Here is a 20,000-nt window from a genome sequence, read left to right as displayed (position 1 = left end):
GACGCTAATGCTCAACACAATTCTCCTGTCTGTCGGTTGAAGGTGGGGGTCTAGAAAATGCTCTAAGCAGCTCTTAGGAATATTCTCCTCCTTGACACATGCAGTGGGCTGAAGGATGGCCCCCAAAAGACACGCCCACATCCTGGCCCCCAGAACCTGTGACTGTAATTTGTTTGGCAATAGGGTCTTTGCAGATGTGATTAAGTGAAGGATCTGAGGTGAGGTCATCCTGGAGGAGGGTGGCCCTAAATGCAATGACAGTGTCCTCATCAGAGACAGAAGAGGAGACACAGACACAGAGGAGAAGCCACGTGGAGATGGTGGCAGAGACGGGAGGGAGGCGGCCACCAGCCCAGGGACACCTGGAGCCCCAGAAGCTGGAAGAGGCAGGAAGGACCCTCCCCTGGAGCCTGTGGAGGGAGCGCGGCCCTGCGACCCCTTCATCTCAGACCTCTGGTCCCCAGGACTGGGGGAGGAGGTAGTCCTGTGGTTTAAGCCATGAAGTTTGTGGTCGTTTGTTAAGACTGCCCCAGGACACTCATCCAGCTACTGATCTTGCTAATATTTACAGAGCACACCACAGGTCACCTCAGTTCAGCTCAGTGCATCATCAGGAGTCTATTGAACAAAGCCTGCAGGACGTGAGCTGTCCCAGGTGTGAGAGAAACAGAGCTGGGTCCATGCCGGGCTCGGCAGAGCAGCCAGGAGCTCAGCCCGTGTGTGTTGATTGACTGAATGTTGTCCTACGTGATATAAGGCACCGTCCAATTGGATCCTCCTACATCCCCGGGTCTCCTAAGCGGGGGCACTCGCTACCTTTGGGGTGGTCTGAGTATCCCAGGGCTGCTATAACAATGCACCCCAAACTGGGTACAAAAGCCAAGGAACCCAGAAGGAAGACCAGCCCACTCTGCTTGGGGCTGTCTCATGCCTTCCTGGGGATGGGACTCTCTTGTCCCCACTGTGAGACCCCGGGACGGCCCCCAGCACCCAGGAAACATAGATTGCTGTTTAAAGAACGCAACATAAGACCCACATCAACTGAGACCAGAGGACCACCATAGTCAGCCTCGAGAGTCTTCAGATGGGGGGTCCCGGGGCTGGGTGTAACAGATAAGAAGCACTATTCACAACAGCCAACATGTGCAAACAGCCCAAGTGTCCACTGATGGATGAGTGGATAAACAGAGTGTGGTCCATCAACACAGTGGAATATTACTCAGCCATGAACAGGAGTGAAGCCCTGACATCGCTACAACCTGGATGAGCCTCGAAGACACAATGCCCAGTGAGAGAACCAGACACAAAAGGTCACATAGCGTGTGATTCCATTTACATGAAATGTCCAGAACAGGTGAACCCACAGACATAAAGCAGATTAGTGGTCGTCGGGGGCTGGGGGAGGGGGATGGGCAGTGACTCTTAATGGGAACAGGGTCTCCTTTTGGGGTGATGAAAATTTTCTACAAATAAATAGAAGCGATGGTTGCACAACATTGTGAATGTGCTGGATGCCCCTGAATCGTATACTTTAAAATGGTTAATTTTACGATATGCGAATTTTAACTCAATTTTGAAATGCTGATCAGTATGCGCTGGGGAGGGGGAAGCAGAGGGGGTGACAGCTAAGGTGTGCAGGGTTTCTTTTAGGGGTGATAAAAACTTCCGGGAATCGCATTACAGGGATGGCTGCACATGTGTGAATTTATTAAAAACCACTGAATTGTACACTTTAGATGGGTGAACTTTATGGTATGTAAATGACATCTCAACAAGGCTGTTAAGAAAAAAAGAGAGATGTGGGAGGGTGCACACGTGCCGTCGACAGGACAGAAACGGCTGGACCGCTCTCTGAGCCGCGTGCGTCCTCCTGCAGGGCACAGTAAGTCCGACCCTCCCACCCTCGGCCCCTGACGGCCATTGGTCCCTTTAGATTGGGCAGCTGGGTGCCCGTCCCTTTTGCAAAAGCCACCTCTGCCACCAGCGCCTGGCCGTCCCCCCGGAGCAGCCGTTTGTGCTCATTTCATAAAATTTCCATCCTGCCGCCCAGGGCCTCCTCCAGCTCCAAACCACAAGTGCCCGTCTTTCAGGGGCGCTGCCGTCTGTTAGAGGTGATTTCTTTATTAATCACCCGTGGCGGCTGGCGGCCGGCGGCCGTGCTCTGGGGGCGGGGGACCAGACACCACAAGGCTGCACACGGGCAGAGGGGCCTGCCAGATCTCGAGGTGAAACCCTGGGGCCAGCAGGGAGGGGGCGACTTTGAGGCTGCAGACAGACGGCGGTGGGCCATCCGACGGGCACATGGGTTTTGCAACCACTCACTGCTTCTCCACCTGCTCGGCGCCTCCCGCCGACTTGCAACAGCGCGTGGCGTTCAAATTCTTTAGAAGTGCCCACCTGGCGGTCACAACGGCGGATCCCAGGTCCTTTGTAGCTCCCGGGCAGAAATGCAAAGAATTTCTCCCAAAATCCTGCCCTGTCCTCTGCAGCCCACGGCATCGCCCATTTCAGGGGAATCATGTCCCGTCTCCAGCTCTGTCCATCCCTGATCTTCTCTGACCCCAGAGAAGGACACATCCCTAAGGTATGCAGCAGCCTCCTGGCTCGCTCTGCCCCCTGTACGGCATCAGCATCTCTGTCTCTGATGCATCACTCTGCGGCACCAACGGGGACCCCGGGGAAGCATATGTCCCTTTGGTTCCTGAACCCCAGGATGGACTGAGATGGCCCTGGGGGATCGAGGCCAGCCCCCAGGTAACTGTAAGACATGCACCTGGGCACTCGCCAGTGGAGCAGAAAGCTTCACAGTCAAACTGAAACCCGGGGCCATTTTTAAATTGGTTTGAGGAAGCTCTCTCTGCAGATGCATGCAACAGATGGTAAGCCTTCTCCGGAGGAAGAAACACTAGGGCAGGACAGGCTGAGATGTAAGTCAAAATCAAGATATGCTTTGAAGGCTGTGTGCCAGCCTCTCGGGCACCTGGACCCTGTGTTTCCTGCTAAGAGGTATTCCGGGAACAACGCCCTGGTGATGATATGGCCAACGCCCAGGCCAGCTGCCCTTACAGCAGGACAGGCGGCAGCAGGGATGGCCTTGGGAGCAGGGAGCGTCCTTGGGGCTTCCGTCTGAGCTGGACCACCACCTGGACGTGAGGCTTGGTCCGTGACATGGCCACCTGATGCCCAGTGGGCCCCAGGCCCCACACCCTGATTTCAGGAGCCCCAGCATCTTGCACATCCCGTCGTCGAGCGGGTAAACGACAGCTCCGGCCACCTGCAAAACAGCAGAGCGATGATCCCCCACCGGATCTCGAGCAAGAAGTGAGGTGAGAAAAACAGGCCTTGGCGGCCCCAAGCTGAGTACCAGAGCTTCCTTCCACAGGCCCTCCGACCCCGCTGGCTTGTAGTTTCCGTGCTGCGCGCAGAAGCTCGCACCTCTGGTTTCTGAGTCCCGAATGCCGGGAAATTGCTTCTCGGGGTGAACGCAGCCGGAAGGAACCTGCCCCGCCCGGTGCGAATGGAGTGAAGAAGCAGGAGAACTTCTCAGAGCCGCCTGAGAACCGGTTTACGGGCTCCGGGACGGGCCTTGCAGAATACAGACCTCAATAGCTCCTATGGTTTCACAGTGGGGGTGGAGCCTGCAGAGATGGCCTGAGGCCATCATTACAATGGTAGTGAGGCTCACTGTCCGTGAGAATGCCAAGACATCACATGGATGGACCAATAAGCAGGCTGGATCCTTTCAAACCCCAGGTCTCCCCTCTGGCCTCTTGGAACCTCGGTCTCCTCTTCTGTCAAACATGAACACAACACCTGCCTCACCACCTCCCGGCATGGCAACAGGGACCGAGGAGTGGATTAGGGGCTCTGTGAGCTGCCGTGCACGGAATATAGGTGGGTCACTGTGACTCATATGATCACAGTATCTCCCATGGCATCACAGCACGAGCAGTACCTGCAGTGATGGCCTGAGGCCATCAGTACAATGGCTGTCTTGGTCAGCTTGGGCTGCGATGACAGAATCCCACAGATGGGGCAGCTCAAAAAACATTTATTTCTCACAGTGCTGGAAGCCAGAAGTCCAAGATCAAGGGGGTGGGTGGGTTGGGTTCTGATGAGGACCCTCTTCCTGGCTTGCAGGCGGCCCCGTATATGACCATGGAGTGCTGGACGGATTCTCAACTCAATGTCACATTAATGTTCCATTAAAGGATCCTAAAGATGTGTCTGAGATCCCCCACTAAATGTCCCACCCAGTTGACTCCAGGTTAGGCTGCCCAATGTGGCCGCCGCCTTTCAAATCGAGAAAAGACACACAACACACTTTTTTTCCTACTTTAAATGTGAAGGCTCTTTTTTTCCAGCATTCCAAGAAAGAGAAATCAGATTTCCTCAGGGTAGATACAGGAAAGATGAGGAGAAGCACGGAAGGAAACCCCAGACTCTTAAAGACATTTCTCCAAAGAAGATATACAGATGGCCAACAGGCACATGAAAAGATGTTCAACATCACTAATCATTAGGGAAGTAAAAATGCAAATCAAAACTACAATGAGATATCACCTCATACACGTCAGAATGGCTATAATTAACAAGACAGGAAACAATATGTGTTGGAGAGGATGTGGAGAAAAGGGAACCCTCATACACTGCTGGTGGGAGTGCAAACTGGTGCAGCCACTATGGAAAACAGTATGGAGATTTCTGAAAAAATTAAAAATAGAAATACTACACAATCCAGCTATCCCACTACTGGGTATTTATCCAAAGAACTTGAAATCTACAATTCAAAGAGACCTATTTACCCCTATATTCACTGCAGCATTAATCACAACAGTCAAGAAGTGGAAGCAACCCAAGTCCCCATCAACAGATGATGATAAAGAAATGTGGTATATATACAATGGAACACTACTCAGCCATAAAAAAGACAAAATCGTGCCATTTGCAATAACGTGGATGGACCTTGAGGGTATGATGTTCAGTGAAATAAGCCAGACAGAGAAAGAAACACCACATGATTTCACTCATAGGTGGAAGATAAACTAACACATGGATAAGGAGAACAGATTAGTGGTTACCAGAGTGGAGAGGGGTGGGAGACTGGGCATAATGGGTAAGGGGGGACATATGTATGGTGAGGGATAAAAATTAGAATGCTGGTGGTGATCACGATGGAGTCTACACAGAAGCTGATACAGAATAATGTACACCTGCAATTACACAATGTTATAAACCAATATGACCTCAATAAAATAATTGGAAAAAGAAAGCCAAAAGCAATGCCCAGTGAGCTGCCTTTTGTCGCATTTATGTAACAAACTACAAAGAAAGTGAAACCTGAACCCAAGGTGCCCAGAAGGCAGAGGGCATCACGCAGACAGCCAGAGGTCTCTTCCCTCCAGGGTGGGTCTGTAGGACAGGCGCCCAGGAGCCGGGTACCAGATTTCCAGACTTCTCCGGGGGAAGGAAGAGCCAGGGCTCCAAGATCAGCAGGAGAAGCAGAACTTCACGGTGCGAGGCTTGCGTTTCAGGAGCAGGAGGAAATGGCTCAGCGCCCACTGCCTCCAGTGGGTTCCTGTTTTCTGGATTGTTCCATGGACCCCTCAGGATAACAGTGGGGGGACGTCCCTGGGCACGGCAGCACCTCCCGCTGATCTGCCTTGTCGGGCTGTGAAATGGCCACGCGGAGCACGGCTGGAAAGGGCGGCTGGGTTTCCCGGCTCTCCCACTGGGTTCCAGCCCAGGTTCGTGGGGGTCTCGGGCTCAAAGTCCCTGCTTCTTATCGCCTGGACCAGCGGGGAGCTCCGAGCCTGCTGGTCACAGGAACATATGCCTGCGGCCCCGGGGAAGCGGGACAGCAGAGCCTGGGGCTGGACCCCCGACACCGCCCCCCTGGCCCGGGCTCCTCTTCTGCCTGGATGTGTGGGTCTCTCCTGCACATACGGATGCGGCTAAGGTGGGGAAGGGACCAGGACCCGTTCAGAAAGCATCTGCTCCCAGATGGTGGCCTTTCTCAGGGGTTAAGATTGCCGTCTACCGAGAAGTTCTCTCCGGTCTTCTGTCTCCCTCTCTGTGGCTCCAAGGTGCCCAAACAGGATTAACCATGAAGGCATTTTATTTCAGAAAATCCCTGCATGAGACACTCGGGGAAGGCTGGAGACCATCCGACCTTGGTGTGAGGGAAGGAGAGGGGACAGGGAGGGCGTCACGGAGGCTGTCAGCTCCCGGGAAGGCTCTATGAGGAGTGTGGGGTCCTTGAGACAAAGACACCATCAGAGGAGGCCCCGTTCCAGGGGAACGGGGCCTCCATGCTGGTAGGGGGCAGCTGGCATCCGCACAGACCTGGGGAGGGAGGTCAGGGTCACAGACCTGGGGGAGCCCTCGAGGGGCATGCGTGGCTGTCCCCATCTCATAACATGGGAGACAGCACAAAAGTGATGCACAGCTAGTCATTGTCCCCCTCGCCCCGTGGGGCTCTCGGCAGGACATCATCGCTGTATCAGTCATGGTTCTCCAGAGAAACGAAACACAAGGATGGAGATACATGGTAGATGATAGATAGATAACAGATGATAAATAGATTGGCAGATGGATAGATGATAGATAGATAGATAGATAGATAGATAGATAGATAGATAGATAGATAGTTAAATAGATAGATAGAAAGACACATAGATGATAGATAGACTGACAAATAGATAGATGATAGATGGATAGCCAGGTAGATAGATAGATAGGTAGATGATAGATAGATGATTGAAAAGTAGGTAGATATCTAGATAGATAGATAGATGCAATAGGGTACATACGAGATAAGATACATGGGTGTGTTACATATTCCCATACATAAATATGCAATAGAATACGTGTGAGTATATACGTGCACTAGAATGCATACACAATAGGATGTGTGTGTATATGCGTGTGTGTATATATATATATACACACACACATACACGCAAATATATACAATAGGATAGATGTGCAATAGGATATATATGTCTATATAGGTACACAAACATAGATGTATGTATATAGGCATATGTACATATATAAATATAAAAGATACATATGCAAAGAAATTTATTTCAAAGAATTGGCTCGCACAGTTGTGGGGCTGGTGAGTCTGGATGGCAGGCTGGGACCTCAGATGGGAGCTGACTCTGCAGTCTTGAGGCAGAATTCCTTCTTTTCCTGGAAACTTGTGTTTGCTGTAAAGGCCTTCACCTGATTAGACGAGGCCCACTATGGTACGTAGCGTCATCTTTTACCTCAAGGCAGCTTCTCGCACACTTGAGTCACACCTACAACACCTTCACAGCCACCCCCACACATGTGTCCAGCTGGGTACCTGGGGGCCATGGCCAAGCTGTGTGGACACATCGTCCACCACTCCCTGTGGAGCCAGCCCCCCACCCAAGGACGTGCTCTTCCTTGCCTCTTTTTGGGGCCTCTGCCAGGTGTGGCCAGCGGAGGGGTCTTCAAGTAGGGCCCTCAAGGTCCCAGAAGTGCGATGTCCAAGACTTAAATGCCCTGGAGCACCCCAGGGGAGGCACCTGTGTGTCCACTGGGGAGGGAGCAGAGAACTTTCCCCATGGTCTGGGTGGGTGCCCCATGAGGGCCGGGGCAATGGCTCTACCCTGTCCGGAGGTTGAAAACACGCCGCCCGCCCACCTCCGAGCTCCTCTTTCCTGTCTTCCTGTCCTGCTTGTGCTGTGGGGTGACGCTCAAGGTGACAGGAAATTTTGTGGGGATCCAAATCCACCACTGAAAAGCCTGCCTTTAGGGGAGGGAGGTGGGACGGAGGACACGTGGGTGTCGTCTCAGGGGCTCCAACGTCCTCAACCCTAATGAGCAGCCTCCAATAGGTGCTCTGGGGTTGGGGTCCCAGGTGTAGAAGTGAATGGAGGTGGGGGGCCGTGGTGATGAGGTGTTATGGTAGCAGAGGGAGGGAGGCCAGGCACACGGTGATAGATGAGTAACAGACCTGCCGGGCCTGCAATGTTGGCAGTGCAGTGCCCCCATGTGGTCGAGGAGGGCAGTCAGCGCCAGCCAGGCTGTCTCTGGGGGGGTCGCCAACTTCACCTTGCCCAGATGAGGAAACCAGGCTCAGAGCAGTCCCAGGGGAACATTTTGCTGCTGGAAACACTGTTGCGTGCAGGATTCGTCACTTGGTAACTTTGTAAACTTGTCACTCTGTTGCACTCCCCGCTTTCTCACGGCCCCAATGTTGAAGCCACCGCGGCGGGGCTGACGGCACGCTCTCTGTGCTTCCAAACAACGAGAAGGAAAGAGGTTGCCAAGGAAGGGCCAGCTGCGCACTGACCCGGAGGCCCCGGGCAGTCTGTCTCTGAGCCCACCTATGTCTCTGGGCCGTTGAGTAATGGATGGTCCTTATCTGTTTTCTGTGCGATGCAGTGTTTCAGGAGTTGGCGTGTGTGAGGCCTGCGATCCAGTGGGAGAACAAGAGGGAGAGAGGAGGAGGGGGGAGAACCAAGCGGGGAGCCCACGGGGGCCACAGACGAGGACCCCTCCCTGCCCCTCTCACCCCTGTGCCCCTTGCCTTCCAGATCCGCCCCTGAGCCCGTGGAGGTGGGCGCGCGGCCCGGCCCTGCCCCCCGGCCCCGGTCTCCCCGCCATGATGGACATGAACATGACGCGGCCGGACAACGCCACGCTGCTGATGCTGCAGGACCCCACCATCGCCGTGGTCCTGCCCGTGGTCTACTCGCTCGTGGCGCTGGTCAGCATCCCGGGGAACCTGTTCTCGCTCTGGGTGCTGTGCCGACACATTGGGCCCCAGTCGCCCTCCATCATCTTCATGATCAACCTGAGCGTGACGGACCTGACGCTGGCGAGCGTGCTGCCCTTCCAGATCTATTACCACTGCAACGGCCACCACTGGGTGTTTGGCGAGCTGCTGTGCAACGTGGTCACCGTGGCCTTCTACGCCAACATGTACTCCTCCATCCTCACCATGACCTGCATCAGCGTGGACCGCTTCCTGGGCGTCGTCTACCCGCTGGCGTCCGCCCGCTGGCGGCGGCGCCGCTACGCCGTGGCCGCCTGTGTGGCCATGTGGCTGCTGCTGCTGGCGGCCCTGTCCCCGCTGGCTCGCACGGACCTCACGTACGAGGTGGAGGCCCTGGGCATCGTCACCTGCTTTGACGTGCTCAAGTCGACCATGCTGCCCAGCGTGGCCCTGTGGGCCGTCTTCCTCTTCACGCTCTTCATCGTCCTCTTCCTCATCCCCTTCGTGGTCACCGTGGCCTGCTACACGGCCACCATCCTCAAGCTTCTGCGCACACCCGACCCCCACGGCCGGGGCCAGCGGCGGCGGGCGGTCTGCCTGGCGGCCGTGGTCCTCCTGGCGTTCGTCACCTGCTTTGCGCCCAACAACTTCGTGCTGCTGGTCCACATGGTGAGCCGGCTCTTCTTCGGCCAGAGCTACTACCACGTCTACAAGCTCACGCTGTGCCTGAGCTGCCTCAACAACTGTCTGGACCCCTTCGTCTACTACTTTGCGTCCCGCGAGTTCCAGCTCCGCCTCCGGGACTACCTGGGCTACGGCCGGCTGCCGGCCGACAGCCTGGACGCCCGCCGGGAGAGCCTCTTCTCGGCCCGGACGCTGTCGGCCCGCTCCACGGCCAGCGGCCACGCCGACGGGCTCGAGGGGGCCGGCCAGCCCTGCCTCAAGAGACAGGAGAGCCTGCTTTGAGCCGGGTGCCCCCCGGGACGGGGCGGCCAGACCCCTCCCTTCCGTCCTGGCGTCCGGACACGGCCGCCCACAGAGGGTGAGAGCAGATGGGAGGACAGGCAGGCCCCGTGGGATTCTGCAGACGGTGGCAGAGGGCGGACGGCCAGGCGGCCCCGCTGTGTCCCCCACGGCCCCCGACAGCCCATCCGGAGCCGCCCACCTGACTCTTTCTCCGCGCCTCCCGGGTCTGAGGTGCACGCACACCCTCTGCTGCCCAGCCGGGTGCCCCCGGACCTGGTGTTCATCTCATCATCGGTCACTCCCAGTGCTCGGATGTGGCCAGACGACGGTGGACAGGCCCCTTCGGCCCCCGTGCTCCGGGAGCTCAGGGGTCCCCCCCACTTCACCAGGTCCCCACAAGAGCAAACGACAGGGGCTACCAGAATGGCTGGTCGCTCTGGCCCTTCGGGGCACGTGCTTGACTTAAATTTCACAAGTGGAGACCCCCAGAAGAGACGGACGCCTGGGAGGCATGGGTCAGGCCCCCCCCAGTGGATGAGAACCCGTGGAAGCCCAGTTGTGTGAGGACAATGAGTGTCGGCAGCCACGATGGGCTCCCCGAGATGCTTTGTGGTGCACGAGGTTTCCTCTGGCCGGTCCTCTGGCTCCTGCCCCAGCCAAGAGCCCCGGGCCACAGAAGCATCTGGGGTCTGGCCTCCAAGAGCGTGCTCCTGGCCTCACCCAAGGAATCCTGTGGGGACCAGGCACCCAGCAAGACCACTGGACACACAAGCCCCCCAGGAGTGTCAGCAGCCGAGACCCCCGTCGTCACGTGGGTGGGGGCATCTCTGTCTGTTCCCGCACCCAGCACGCACCCGTCACAGCCCCAATGCCTTGCTGCTCCGGGAAGATGAGGGGCCCCCATGCCTGGAGCGTCCAGGAGGCCAAGACAGCGGGGTCCTGGGAACCGAGGATTCGCCTGGAACAGCAAAGTTTCTGACACTTTACACATCACAAGGGGACATGCGGCGTTGGGTTCACGGCCCCTTTGGAAGAGGACGGCCTGCAGTCTGCAAGGCAAGAGCTGGGCGGGGCCCAGAGTGGGGGGGCTCGGGGACCTCCAGGGTGAGATGGCCGCAGGGCAGGCGGCCTCCCCACTGTGGGTCCGAGATGGAGATTGTGAGCTGTAATTCGGGGCCTCTGGGAATGCCTGCTTCCCGCCATCATTGCTTTGGAAGAAAAGCACACATTGGTACCGGAGTGAAGAGTGTCCCCCAAAATCCATGTCCACCCAGAACCTCAGGCTGGGACCTGCTGCATGAGGGTGGCCCTAAATCCAGTGACAGTGTCCTCATCAGAGACAGAAGAGGAGACACAGACACAGAGGAGAAGCCACGTGGAGACGGAGGCAGAGACGGAGGGAGGCGGCCACCAGCCCAGGGACGCCTGGAGCCCCAGAAGCTGGAAGAGGCAGGAAGGACCCTCCCCTGGAGCTTCCAGGGGGAGAGCGGCCCTGAAACCCCTTCATTTCAGACGTCTGGTGTCCAGGACTGGGGGAGGATGAATTTCTGTGGTTTTAAGCCCCTCAGTTTGCGGGAATTTGTTACAGCCGCCCCAGGACGCTTGCACACACATTTAAGCTGTGCCAAAATTCCGTGGCTGTGACGCCAGCTGACATACAGACACCAGAGATTTCCAGCATCGATGGCTTTCACACCTTCATCCCGATTTTAATTCTGGAACGGGTGTGCAAGGGGATGAGCAAATGCAGTTATCTTTGGAGCCCCGAAGATGGAGCTCCTCCAGGTGTAGGGCACAGAGAGGACATGAATCCCACCTGGTGCTCCCAGCTGCGGGCTCCCGGGTCCTCAGAGCTGAGCACCCTCTGCAGCCGAGGACCGGGCAGGGCCCCTCCCACCGACGGCTGCTCTGAGCAGGGACGTGGTGGAGCACGCAGGGCCTTGCTCCCTATTCCGTGCTGTGGACCCCGTCCTTTCCTCCGAGGTCTCCAATCCCCTCACTGTGCACGGTCCTAGAATCGAACTGAACGTCCCTGTGTTTGCAGGGAGCTGAGAGCCACCAAATGGAGGCTTCCGGAATGACACCCTGAGCCCGACCTGAGAAAGGACTTCAACTGGCGGGTGGAGGTGATGCAGAAAAGGCCGGTGTTGGGGACCGGATTCTGCACGGAAGCCGTGGCATCCTCCGCTTTTCCCAACCGTCCTGAAGCCGAACCCTAGAAAGCGTTGTCGAGGCAGCAGCATCCACAGCGGGAAACGCTGAGCCCGCGAGACGCCGGCCCCCCCAGTCCTGGGCGTGGGCCTCCCGCGTCTGATGCAGAAAAGCTGTGAAAAACCTCAAACCGCCTGCACAGGATGCCTTCCTCCCCTCTGTGAAGAAGCCTCACAACTCCGTGTGTGGAACTCCGCCGTCTACACAACATCCTCCTCCCTGGGGGGTCAGATCCCACAGCCCTCGGGTTCCAGAAGGTGCCGGCATGGGTCACCAGCATTGCTATTATTGGGGTGTCCATCAAGGGTGGCCGGCGCCCCCATGAGCTCTGCGTAGAGGGGGCCCCGATTCCGCTGACGTTATGGGGGGCCCACCAGGGTCTTTGGCATCACCGGGAATTTCAATCCAGAATTTGCTCCTGCAGGCGACAGTCGGCCCTCCCGTAGGGGTCTGTCCTATAACGTGAGACTCCAGGGCTGGCCTCGGTCTGCTATCAGCAATTTAGTAAGGTTGTATGCATGTGTTTTCCCCAGAAACTTAATCTGTCCTCCTGTTGAGCATCAAGCAAAGGTATAATACATTTGTATTTACAGACACATAAAAAAAGATGAGATACTGTCCTTCAGCTCTTGGCAGGATGTGGAGAGAGGGGGCCCTCGGAGAAGCAAGACCCTCGGTGACATTCCTAATTGTCCCCAGGATGAAGGGCGAGTGTTTCTCCCTCTGACTTCTGAAACGATGCATTCCAAAGACACCTCCCATTGCACGCTGGAACCGACACGTTATCCTCCCGCAGGACCCTGGAACTTCAGTGACAAGACTCTCAATCGGTGGCAGAATCGGGGTGCTTCTGAGCACACGGCATGTGTTTAGGTGGTGGAACATGGATACGGGGGACGGGGTGACATCAAGGATTTGATGGGTGGGAAGACGGGACTGTGGCTTTGTTAAAAAGAAACGCCAATCTGTTAAAGGTATGTATGTAAATAGTCATGTGTGGAATGATATGATGTTTGCTGTTCACCTTACAATAGCAGAGCAAATACAAGCATACACGCACACATACACACATGCACATGTATGCATACATGCACACATACATGTGTGCACGTGCGCAGGCACACGTGCATGGATGCATATATACACACAGACGTGTATACACGCATGCATATAGCACACATATGCACACAGACATGTACACACGTGCACAACACACATCCGCATAGCTATACATGTGTGCGCACACATGCACGTGTGCGGGCAGGCATATTTGGGAGGACTGGATGAAAGAAAAAGAGCAGAACGCCGATCCCCGATAATGGTTGAAGTTGATGAAGGGAACAGGTTACATTGTATCTTTCTCTTTACATGGAGCATATCTGAAAATATACTAAAAGAAACATGGTATCCTGGGAAATGTCACATGAAGATATTTGATTTCTGCAAACTGTATCATTGAATGCTGGACACTGTCTCCTTTCAGAAAGGCTGACTAGGGAAGAAGCAAATGCTCTCGACCTAGCTATTCTTTCATTTTATTCTAATTTTTTTTATTATGGTAAAATACACACAACATAAAATTTACCATCTTAACCATTTTTGAGTGCACAGTTCAGTGGCATCAAATTCATTCATGATCTTGTGCAGTCATCCCACCAGCCATCTCCAGAATGCTTCATCTCGTAAAACTGAATCTCTGTCCCCACTAAACATCTCCCCGTCCTCTCCCCCAGCCCCTGGCCCCCACCATCCCACTTTCTGTCTCTGTGAACCTGACTCCTCTCGGTCCCTCCTAAAAGTAGAATCACACAGCATTCGTCCATTTGTGACCGGCTTATGTCATTCAGCAGCCTGTCCTCAAGGTCCATCCCCCTAGCTTCTATGAGGCATCATTTACATATTACAAAGTTCACCCATTCTAAGTGTACAGGTCAACGACTTCCCGTACATTTGCAGATATGTTGTAGAATCACCCCGATGCAGCTTTAGAATATTTCCATCACCCCCAAAAGAAGCCCGGTGCCCCTTTGACATGTCCAGCCCCAGGCACCACGCTCTGCTGTCTAGAGATTTATGTCTTCTCTTCATGTGACATAAGTGGACTCACAGGACACGTGGGGCACTGTGTCTGCTGGCTTTTTCCCACCACGATGTTTTTGGGGTTCATCCGCAGTGTAGCATCAATTCCTATGCTTTCCTTCCTGCTCAGTGGCTCGGTCACCACCTCTGTCTGTCATTCACCAGGAATCTCATTCCCATAATCATTCCGGTGGTTTTTATGTGAAAACCTATAGACAGGCTCAAAATAGCCCTACGTTAGCCAGATTTTGCCCTCCATCTCCAAAAAGGATCAGATCAAAATTTGACATGAAATAGCCAGGGCACCAAAAACCCTACTCCTATCACGTCATGCCACAAACGCGTCTTCACTATCAAATTTTCACTCTCTCTGGAGGACACAGCCAAGTAAAAGCGTCCGAGATTTACCCAGACTTGACCATGTCATGGTTATTGGAGCAAAGTAGAAGCAATTCAGGTTCAACTGTTTAAAAGCTTCAACTTGGGACTTCAGTTTTTAAAACATTTCTGATCTGTCTCTGGAAATCTGTGGGATTCCGTAATGACAATGGGATTTCCGAATGCCGTCGAAATCCCTCATGGTCACGCAGCGCTTCCTAGACTGTATGTAAACAGCAGATCGAAATGCCCATCAACCTGTCCCCTCCTCGTCTGCGACCCTGAGAACGAAAGAGGCTGGAACTTGTAAGGAACACGAGATCCTGGATAAGCGGATCCTGGAAGAGTGTTGGGAAAACTGGTGAGATTCAAACACAGCCTGGAGACACTTAACTTTCACGGCGATGGACTGATGTTGGTTCTTGGTTGGGACCCATGGGCCACGTGATGCAGGATGCTAACATGATGGGGAAGATGTGACCCGGAGATGGACGCTATGCTATTTTTGCAACCCCCATGTAAATCTAAAACTATCGCAAAATCAACCATCTCTATATTTTTTAAAATAAATGATTGGCTCGTGAGTAGAACTAAATAGGAGTCTTGGGGGCTTGCTCTGGAGACCTGGGGGGAGTGGACCCAATCGAACGCTTTCCGAGAATTTATGCTACAAGGTCAGAGGGATGGATTCTCAAAGGTGTTGATCCTTCAATAAATGTTTTCCAAGTTTGCCTTTGAAATACCTCCTGTTTCCTTCTTCCCGATAACAATTAAGGGACACCATCGGTGGCAGCGGAGAAATGAGCAGCCTGCCCTCAGACAGAGCTGGCAGGAGGCCGGCTGGACACCATTTCTGGTGTGCAAAGTGAAAATCGGTCCTTAACACCTTCATCTTGACCTTTCCAGCCAAATGTTGGTTGGCGTGACCAGGAGGAGATGATTCAACTATAAAGACTTTATAATTGAGCTTTAAGGGTGATGGCTCGACTTAGAAACTATTATTATAAGGATTATTTCTAACATTTGAGGGAAATGCAAACCTCAACCAATCAGGAAATGATTCCTGAATTACGTGGGATGTTTTGGGGCAGGCTGTCCTGGGTGAGGCTGGACGGCAAATCGGAACCAGCTGTTGAGAGACTGGCTGGTGGGCGGTCACCCCTCTGGAGGTGTTGCTGTGGGGGCCTGGGGGCTGGATGGACAGGGATGGGATGGTGGAGGAGTCCGAACACCTGAGTCCTGCCCTCCAGGTTCACAGCCCCTCTGTCGGGGGAGAGCAGGAGTGGACAAAAGGGGCTTCGAGATCTGCTCCGAGGTTGATGGCTCAGGGGCTCAGGGGGTCGGGGAGCCGGCTCCTGGGCCCGCAGCCTCCACCACGGCCCCCACTGCACGAGGGAGCCAGCGAGACCATCACTGCCTCTAAGTCCCGTATCTGCATCACCGCCCGGTCTGCAGGCATCCAAACCTGGTTTGAAGGACTATCCCAAGCCTTGTGGGGGTCTCCCAGTACAGACGGCTAAGAAAAACAAAAGGAGGTAACAATGCCACCCAAACATGTAATAGGATGGCACATTAATGTACATATACATATATACCGCACATACACAGACACATGTACATATACATACACACATATGTTTCTATTCATATACGTGTATTAGTCTGGGGACATTTTTCATTGTCACAATGAGAGAGGGTGCTCCTGGCACCTGTTGGGTGGAGACCAGGGATGCTGCTCCACACCCCACAGGGCACAGGACACCACCACATCAGAGAACGGTCTAGCCCCAGATGTCAGTAGTGCTGAGGCTGAGAAACCCTGACCTAGCATGAGAGATTGATATCTATCTATCATATCTATCTATCTATCATCTATCTATCATCTATATATAATCCTCTATCCCTCTATCTATCCATCCATTTATCATCATCTATCTATGTCTTTCACCTATCATCTATTTATCTATCAATCATATCTATCTATCCATCTGTCATCTATCAATCTATTTCATCTATCTATCATGTATCAATCATATCCATCTATCTACCTATCCATCTATCATCTATCTATCATCTACCTATCTATCATCAATTTACCTATCATCTTTCTATCATGTATGTATCTATCATCTATCTATCTATGTTTCTTTCATCTCTCTATCATCTCTATCTATATGTCTTTCATCTATCTTTCATCTATTTAACATCTCTTTATCATCTGTCTCTCTCTCTCTCTCTCTCTCTCTCTCTATCTATCTATCTATTTAACTATCTTCTATATATAATCATCTATCTATCCATCTTTCATCTATCATCTATTTATCTATCAATCATATCTATCATTTATCTATGTACCATCCATCTATCTATTTCATCTATCATCTATCTATCAATCATATCCATCTATCCATCTATCATCTATCATCTACCTATCTTCTATCTATCATCTATCCTTTCATCTATCATCTCTATCTTTCATCTATCATCTGTCTATCTATCTATCTATCTATCTATCTATCTATCTATCTATCTATCTATCTATCTTTCTATCTATCATCTATCTCTAGTCTATGACTGTGGTTCTCAAGCAAGACCACTTCTGTCCTCAGGGGACACGGATTCTGGAGACAGTTCTGGCGTCACATCTTGGAGGGCAAGTACTGACCGCCATCTAGTGGTCAGAAGACGGAAATTCTGCTAAACATCCCGGGACGCGCAGGGCCGCCTCCACAAAATGCAGGATGTGTCCCCAGATGTCACCATCGCCGAGGCTGAGAAGCCTGTCTTAGCGTGAGAGATTCTGTGTGTCTGCTGTTTATCTTGTCTCCATCTCTCTTTTTCTCTCTGAATCTCTGCCCCCACCGCGCCCTCGGGGGCCCCGTCTCCCAGCGCCCAACCACGCCCCCAGTGAGCTTCCTTCTCCATGACTCACCGCGACCGCGGGGACCCCCATGTCCCCCCACAGCGCGCCCGCCGGGACCTCCCCATCTCCGCCCCCACCTCCGCCCCTACCACGCCCACGGGGGCCCCGTCTCCCAGCGCCCAACCACGCCCCCAGTGAGCTTCCTTCTCCATGACTCACCGCGACCGCGGGGACCCCCATGTCCCCCCACAGCGCGCCCGCCGGGACCTCCCCATCTCCGCCCCCACCTCCGCCCCTACCACGCCCACGGGGGCCCCGTCTCCCAGCGCCCAACCACGCCCCCAGTGAGCTTCCTTCTCCATGACTCACCGCGACCGCGGGGACCCCCATGTCCCCCCACAGCGCGCCCGCCGGGACCTCCCCATCTCCGCCCCCACCTCCGCCCCCACCACGCCCACGGGGGCCCCGTCTCCCAGCGCCCAACCACGCCCCCAGTGAGCTTCCTTCTCCATGACTCACCGCGACCGCGGGGACCCCCATGTCCCCCCACAGCGCGCCCGCCGGGACCTCCCCATCTCCGCCCCCACCGCGCCCACGGGGGCCCCGTCTCCGAGTCCCCAACCACGCCCCCAGTGAGCTTCATTCTCCATGACTCACCGCGACCGCGGGGACCCCCCATGTCTCGCCACAGCGCGCCCACGGGGGCCCCGTCTCTGAGTCCCCAACCACGCCCCCAGTGAGCTTCAGTCTCCATGACTCTTACCGCGATCGCGGGGACCCCCCATCTCCAGTCCCCTACAGAGCACAGGGGACCCTATTCCCCCCCATCGCGCCCGCGGGGACCCCTCCTCTCTGCTCCTCTACAGAGCCCGCGGGACCCCCCCATCTGCGCTCCCCTACAGAGCCCACAGCAACCCTATTCCCCTCCACCGCGCCCTCGGGGACCCCCATCTGCGCTCCCCTACAGAGCCCCCAGGGAACCCTATTCCCCCCCATCGCGCCCGCGGGGACCCCCATCTCCGCTCCCCTACAGAGCCCACAGGGAACCCTATTCCTCTCCACCGCGCCCGCGGGGACCCCCATCTGCGCTCCCCTACAGAGCCCGCGGGAACTCCCATCTCTGCTCCCCTACAGAGCTCACAGGGAACCCTATTCCCGCCCATCACGCCCGCCGGGACCCCCCATCTCCGCTCCCCTACAGAGCCCACAGGGAACCCTATTCCTCTCCACCGCGCCCGCGGGGACCCCCATCTCCGCTCCCCTACAGAGCTCACAGGGAACCCTATTCCCGCCCATCACGCCCGCCGGGACCCCCATCTCCGCTCCCCTGCAGAGCCCACAGGGAACCCTATTCCTCTCCACTGCGCCCGCGGGAACGCCCTTCATCTCCGCCCACATGCCTTTCCCGCGGGGACCCCCAGCTCCGCTCCCCTACAGAGCTCACAGGGAACCCTATTCCCGCCCATCACGCCCGCCGGGACCCCCATCTCCGCTCCCCTACAGAGCTCACAGGGAACCCTATTCCCGCCCATCACGCCCGCCGGGACCCCCATCTCCGCTCCCCTGCAGAGCCCACAGGGAACCCTATTCCTCTCCACCGCGCCCGCGGGGACCCCCATCTGCGCTCCCCTACAGAGCCCGCGGGAACTCCCATCTCTGCTCCCCTACAGAGCTCACAGGGAACCCTATTCCCGCCCATCACGCCCGCCGGGACCCCCCATCTCCGCTCCCCTGCAGAGCCCACAGGGAACCCTATTCCTCTCCACCGCGCCCGCGGGGACCCCCAGCTCCGCTCCCCTACAGAGCTCACAGGGAACCCTATTCCCGCCCATCACGCCCGCCGGGACCCCCATCTCCGCTCCGCTGCAGAGCCCACAGGGAACCCTATTCCTCTCCACCGCGCCCGCGGGAACGCCCTTCATCTCCGCCCACATGCCTTTCCCGCGGGGACCCCCAGCTCCGCTCCCCTACAGAGCTCACAGGGAACCCTATTCCCGCCCATCACGCCCGCCGGGACCCCCATCTCCGCTCCCCTGCAGAGCCCACAGGGAACCCTATTCCTCTCCACCGCGCCCGCGGGAACGCCCTTCATCTCCGCCCACATGCCTTTCCCGCGGGGACCCCCAGCTCCGCTCCCCTACAGAGCTCACAGGGAACCCTATTCCCGCCCATCACGCCCGCCGGGACCCCCATCTCCGCTCCCCTGCAGAGCCCACAGGGAACCCTATTCCTCTCCACCGCGCCCGCGGGAACGCCCTTCATCTCCGCCCACATGCCTTTCCCGCGGGGACCCCCAGCTCCGCTCCCCTACAGAGCTCACAGGGAACCCTATTCCCGCCCATCACGCCCGCCGGGACCCCCATCTCCGCTCCCCTGCAGAGCCCACAGGGAACCCTATTCCTCTCCACCGCGCCCGCGGGAACGCCCTTCATCTCCGCCCACATGCCTTTCCCGCGGGGACCCCCAGCTCCGCTCCCCTACAGAGCTCACAGGGAACCCTATTCCCGCCCATCACGCCCGCCGGGACCCCCATCTCCGCTCCCCTGCAGAGCCCACAGGGAACCCTATTCCTCTCCACCGCGCCCGCGGGAACGCCCTTCATCTCCGCCCACATGCCTTTCCCGCGGGGACCCCCAGCTCCGTCCCCCTACAGCATCCGTGACCCCTATTTCCACCCCTCACCGCCCGCGCGGGGACCCCCGTCTCCGTCGTACCGCGCCCGCGGATAGCCCATCTCCGCCCCCACCG

General features: G+C 55.8%; 2 protein-coding genes across 2 annotated transcripts; both read left to right on the top strand.

The window, feature by feature from the left end:
• The first annotated feature begins 8,626 nt into the window (after positions 1-8,626).
• On the top strand, positions 8,627-10,244 carry P2RY8 (P2Y receptor family member 8). The gene has a single exon (XM_058535360.1). The coding sequence runs from the start codon at positions 8,642-8,644 to the stop codon at positions 9,719-9,721; it is 1,080 nt and encodes a 359-aa protein (XP_058391343.1). The 5' UTR covers positions 8,627-8,641; the 3' UTR covers positions 9,722-10,244.
• A 7,068-nt stretch (positions 10,245-17,312) lies between these two features.
• Positions 17,313-19,981, top strand: LOC131400657 (basic salivary proline-rich protein 1-like). Its single transcript, XM_058535344.1, has 4 exons — positions 17,313-17,446; positions 17,655-17,746; positions 17,805-17,988; positions 18,586-19,981. Exons 1-4 carry the CDS (start codon positions 17,313-17,315, stop codon positions 19,979-19,981), a joined length of 1,806 nt encoding a protein of 601 aa, XP_058391327.1.
• The last annotated feature ends 19 nt before the right edge of the window (positions 19,982-20,000 follow it).

The sequence above is a fragment of the Diceros bicornis genome, chromosome X (assembly GCF_020826845.1).
Source record: "Diceros bicornis minor isolate mBicDic1 chromosome X, mDicBic1.mat.cur, whole genome shotgun sequence".
NCBI lineage: Eukaryota > Metazoa > Chordata > Mammalia > Perissodactyla > Rhinocerotidae > Diceros > Diceros bicornis.
The sequence above is the reverse complement of the archived record's forward strand: the minus strand, read 5'-3'. Positions and strand labels throughout refer to the sequence as shown.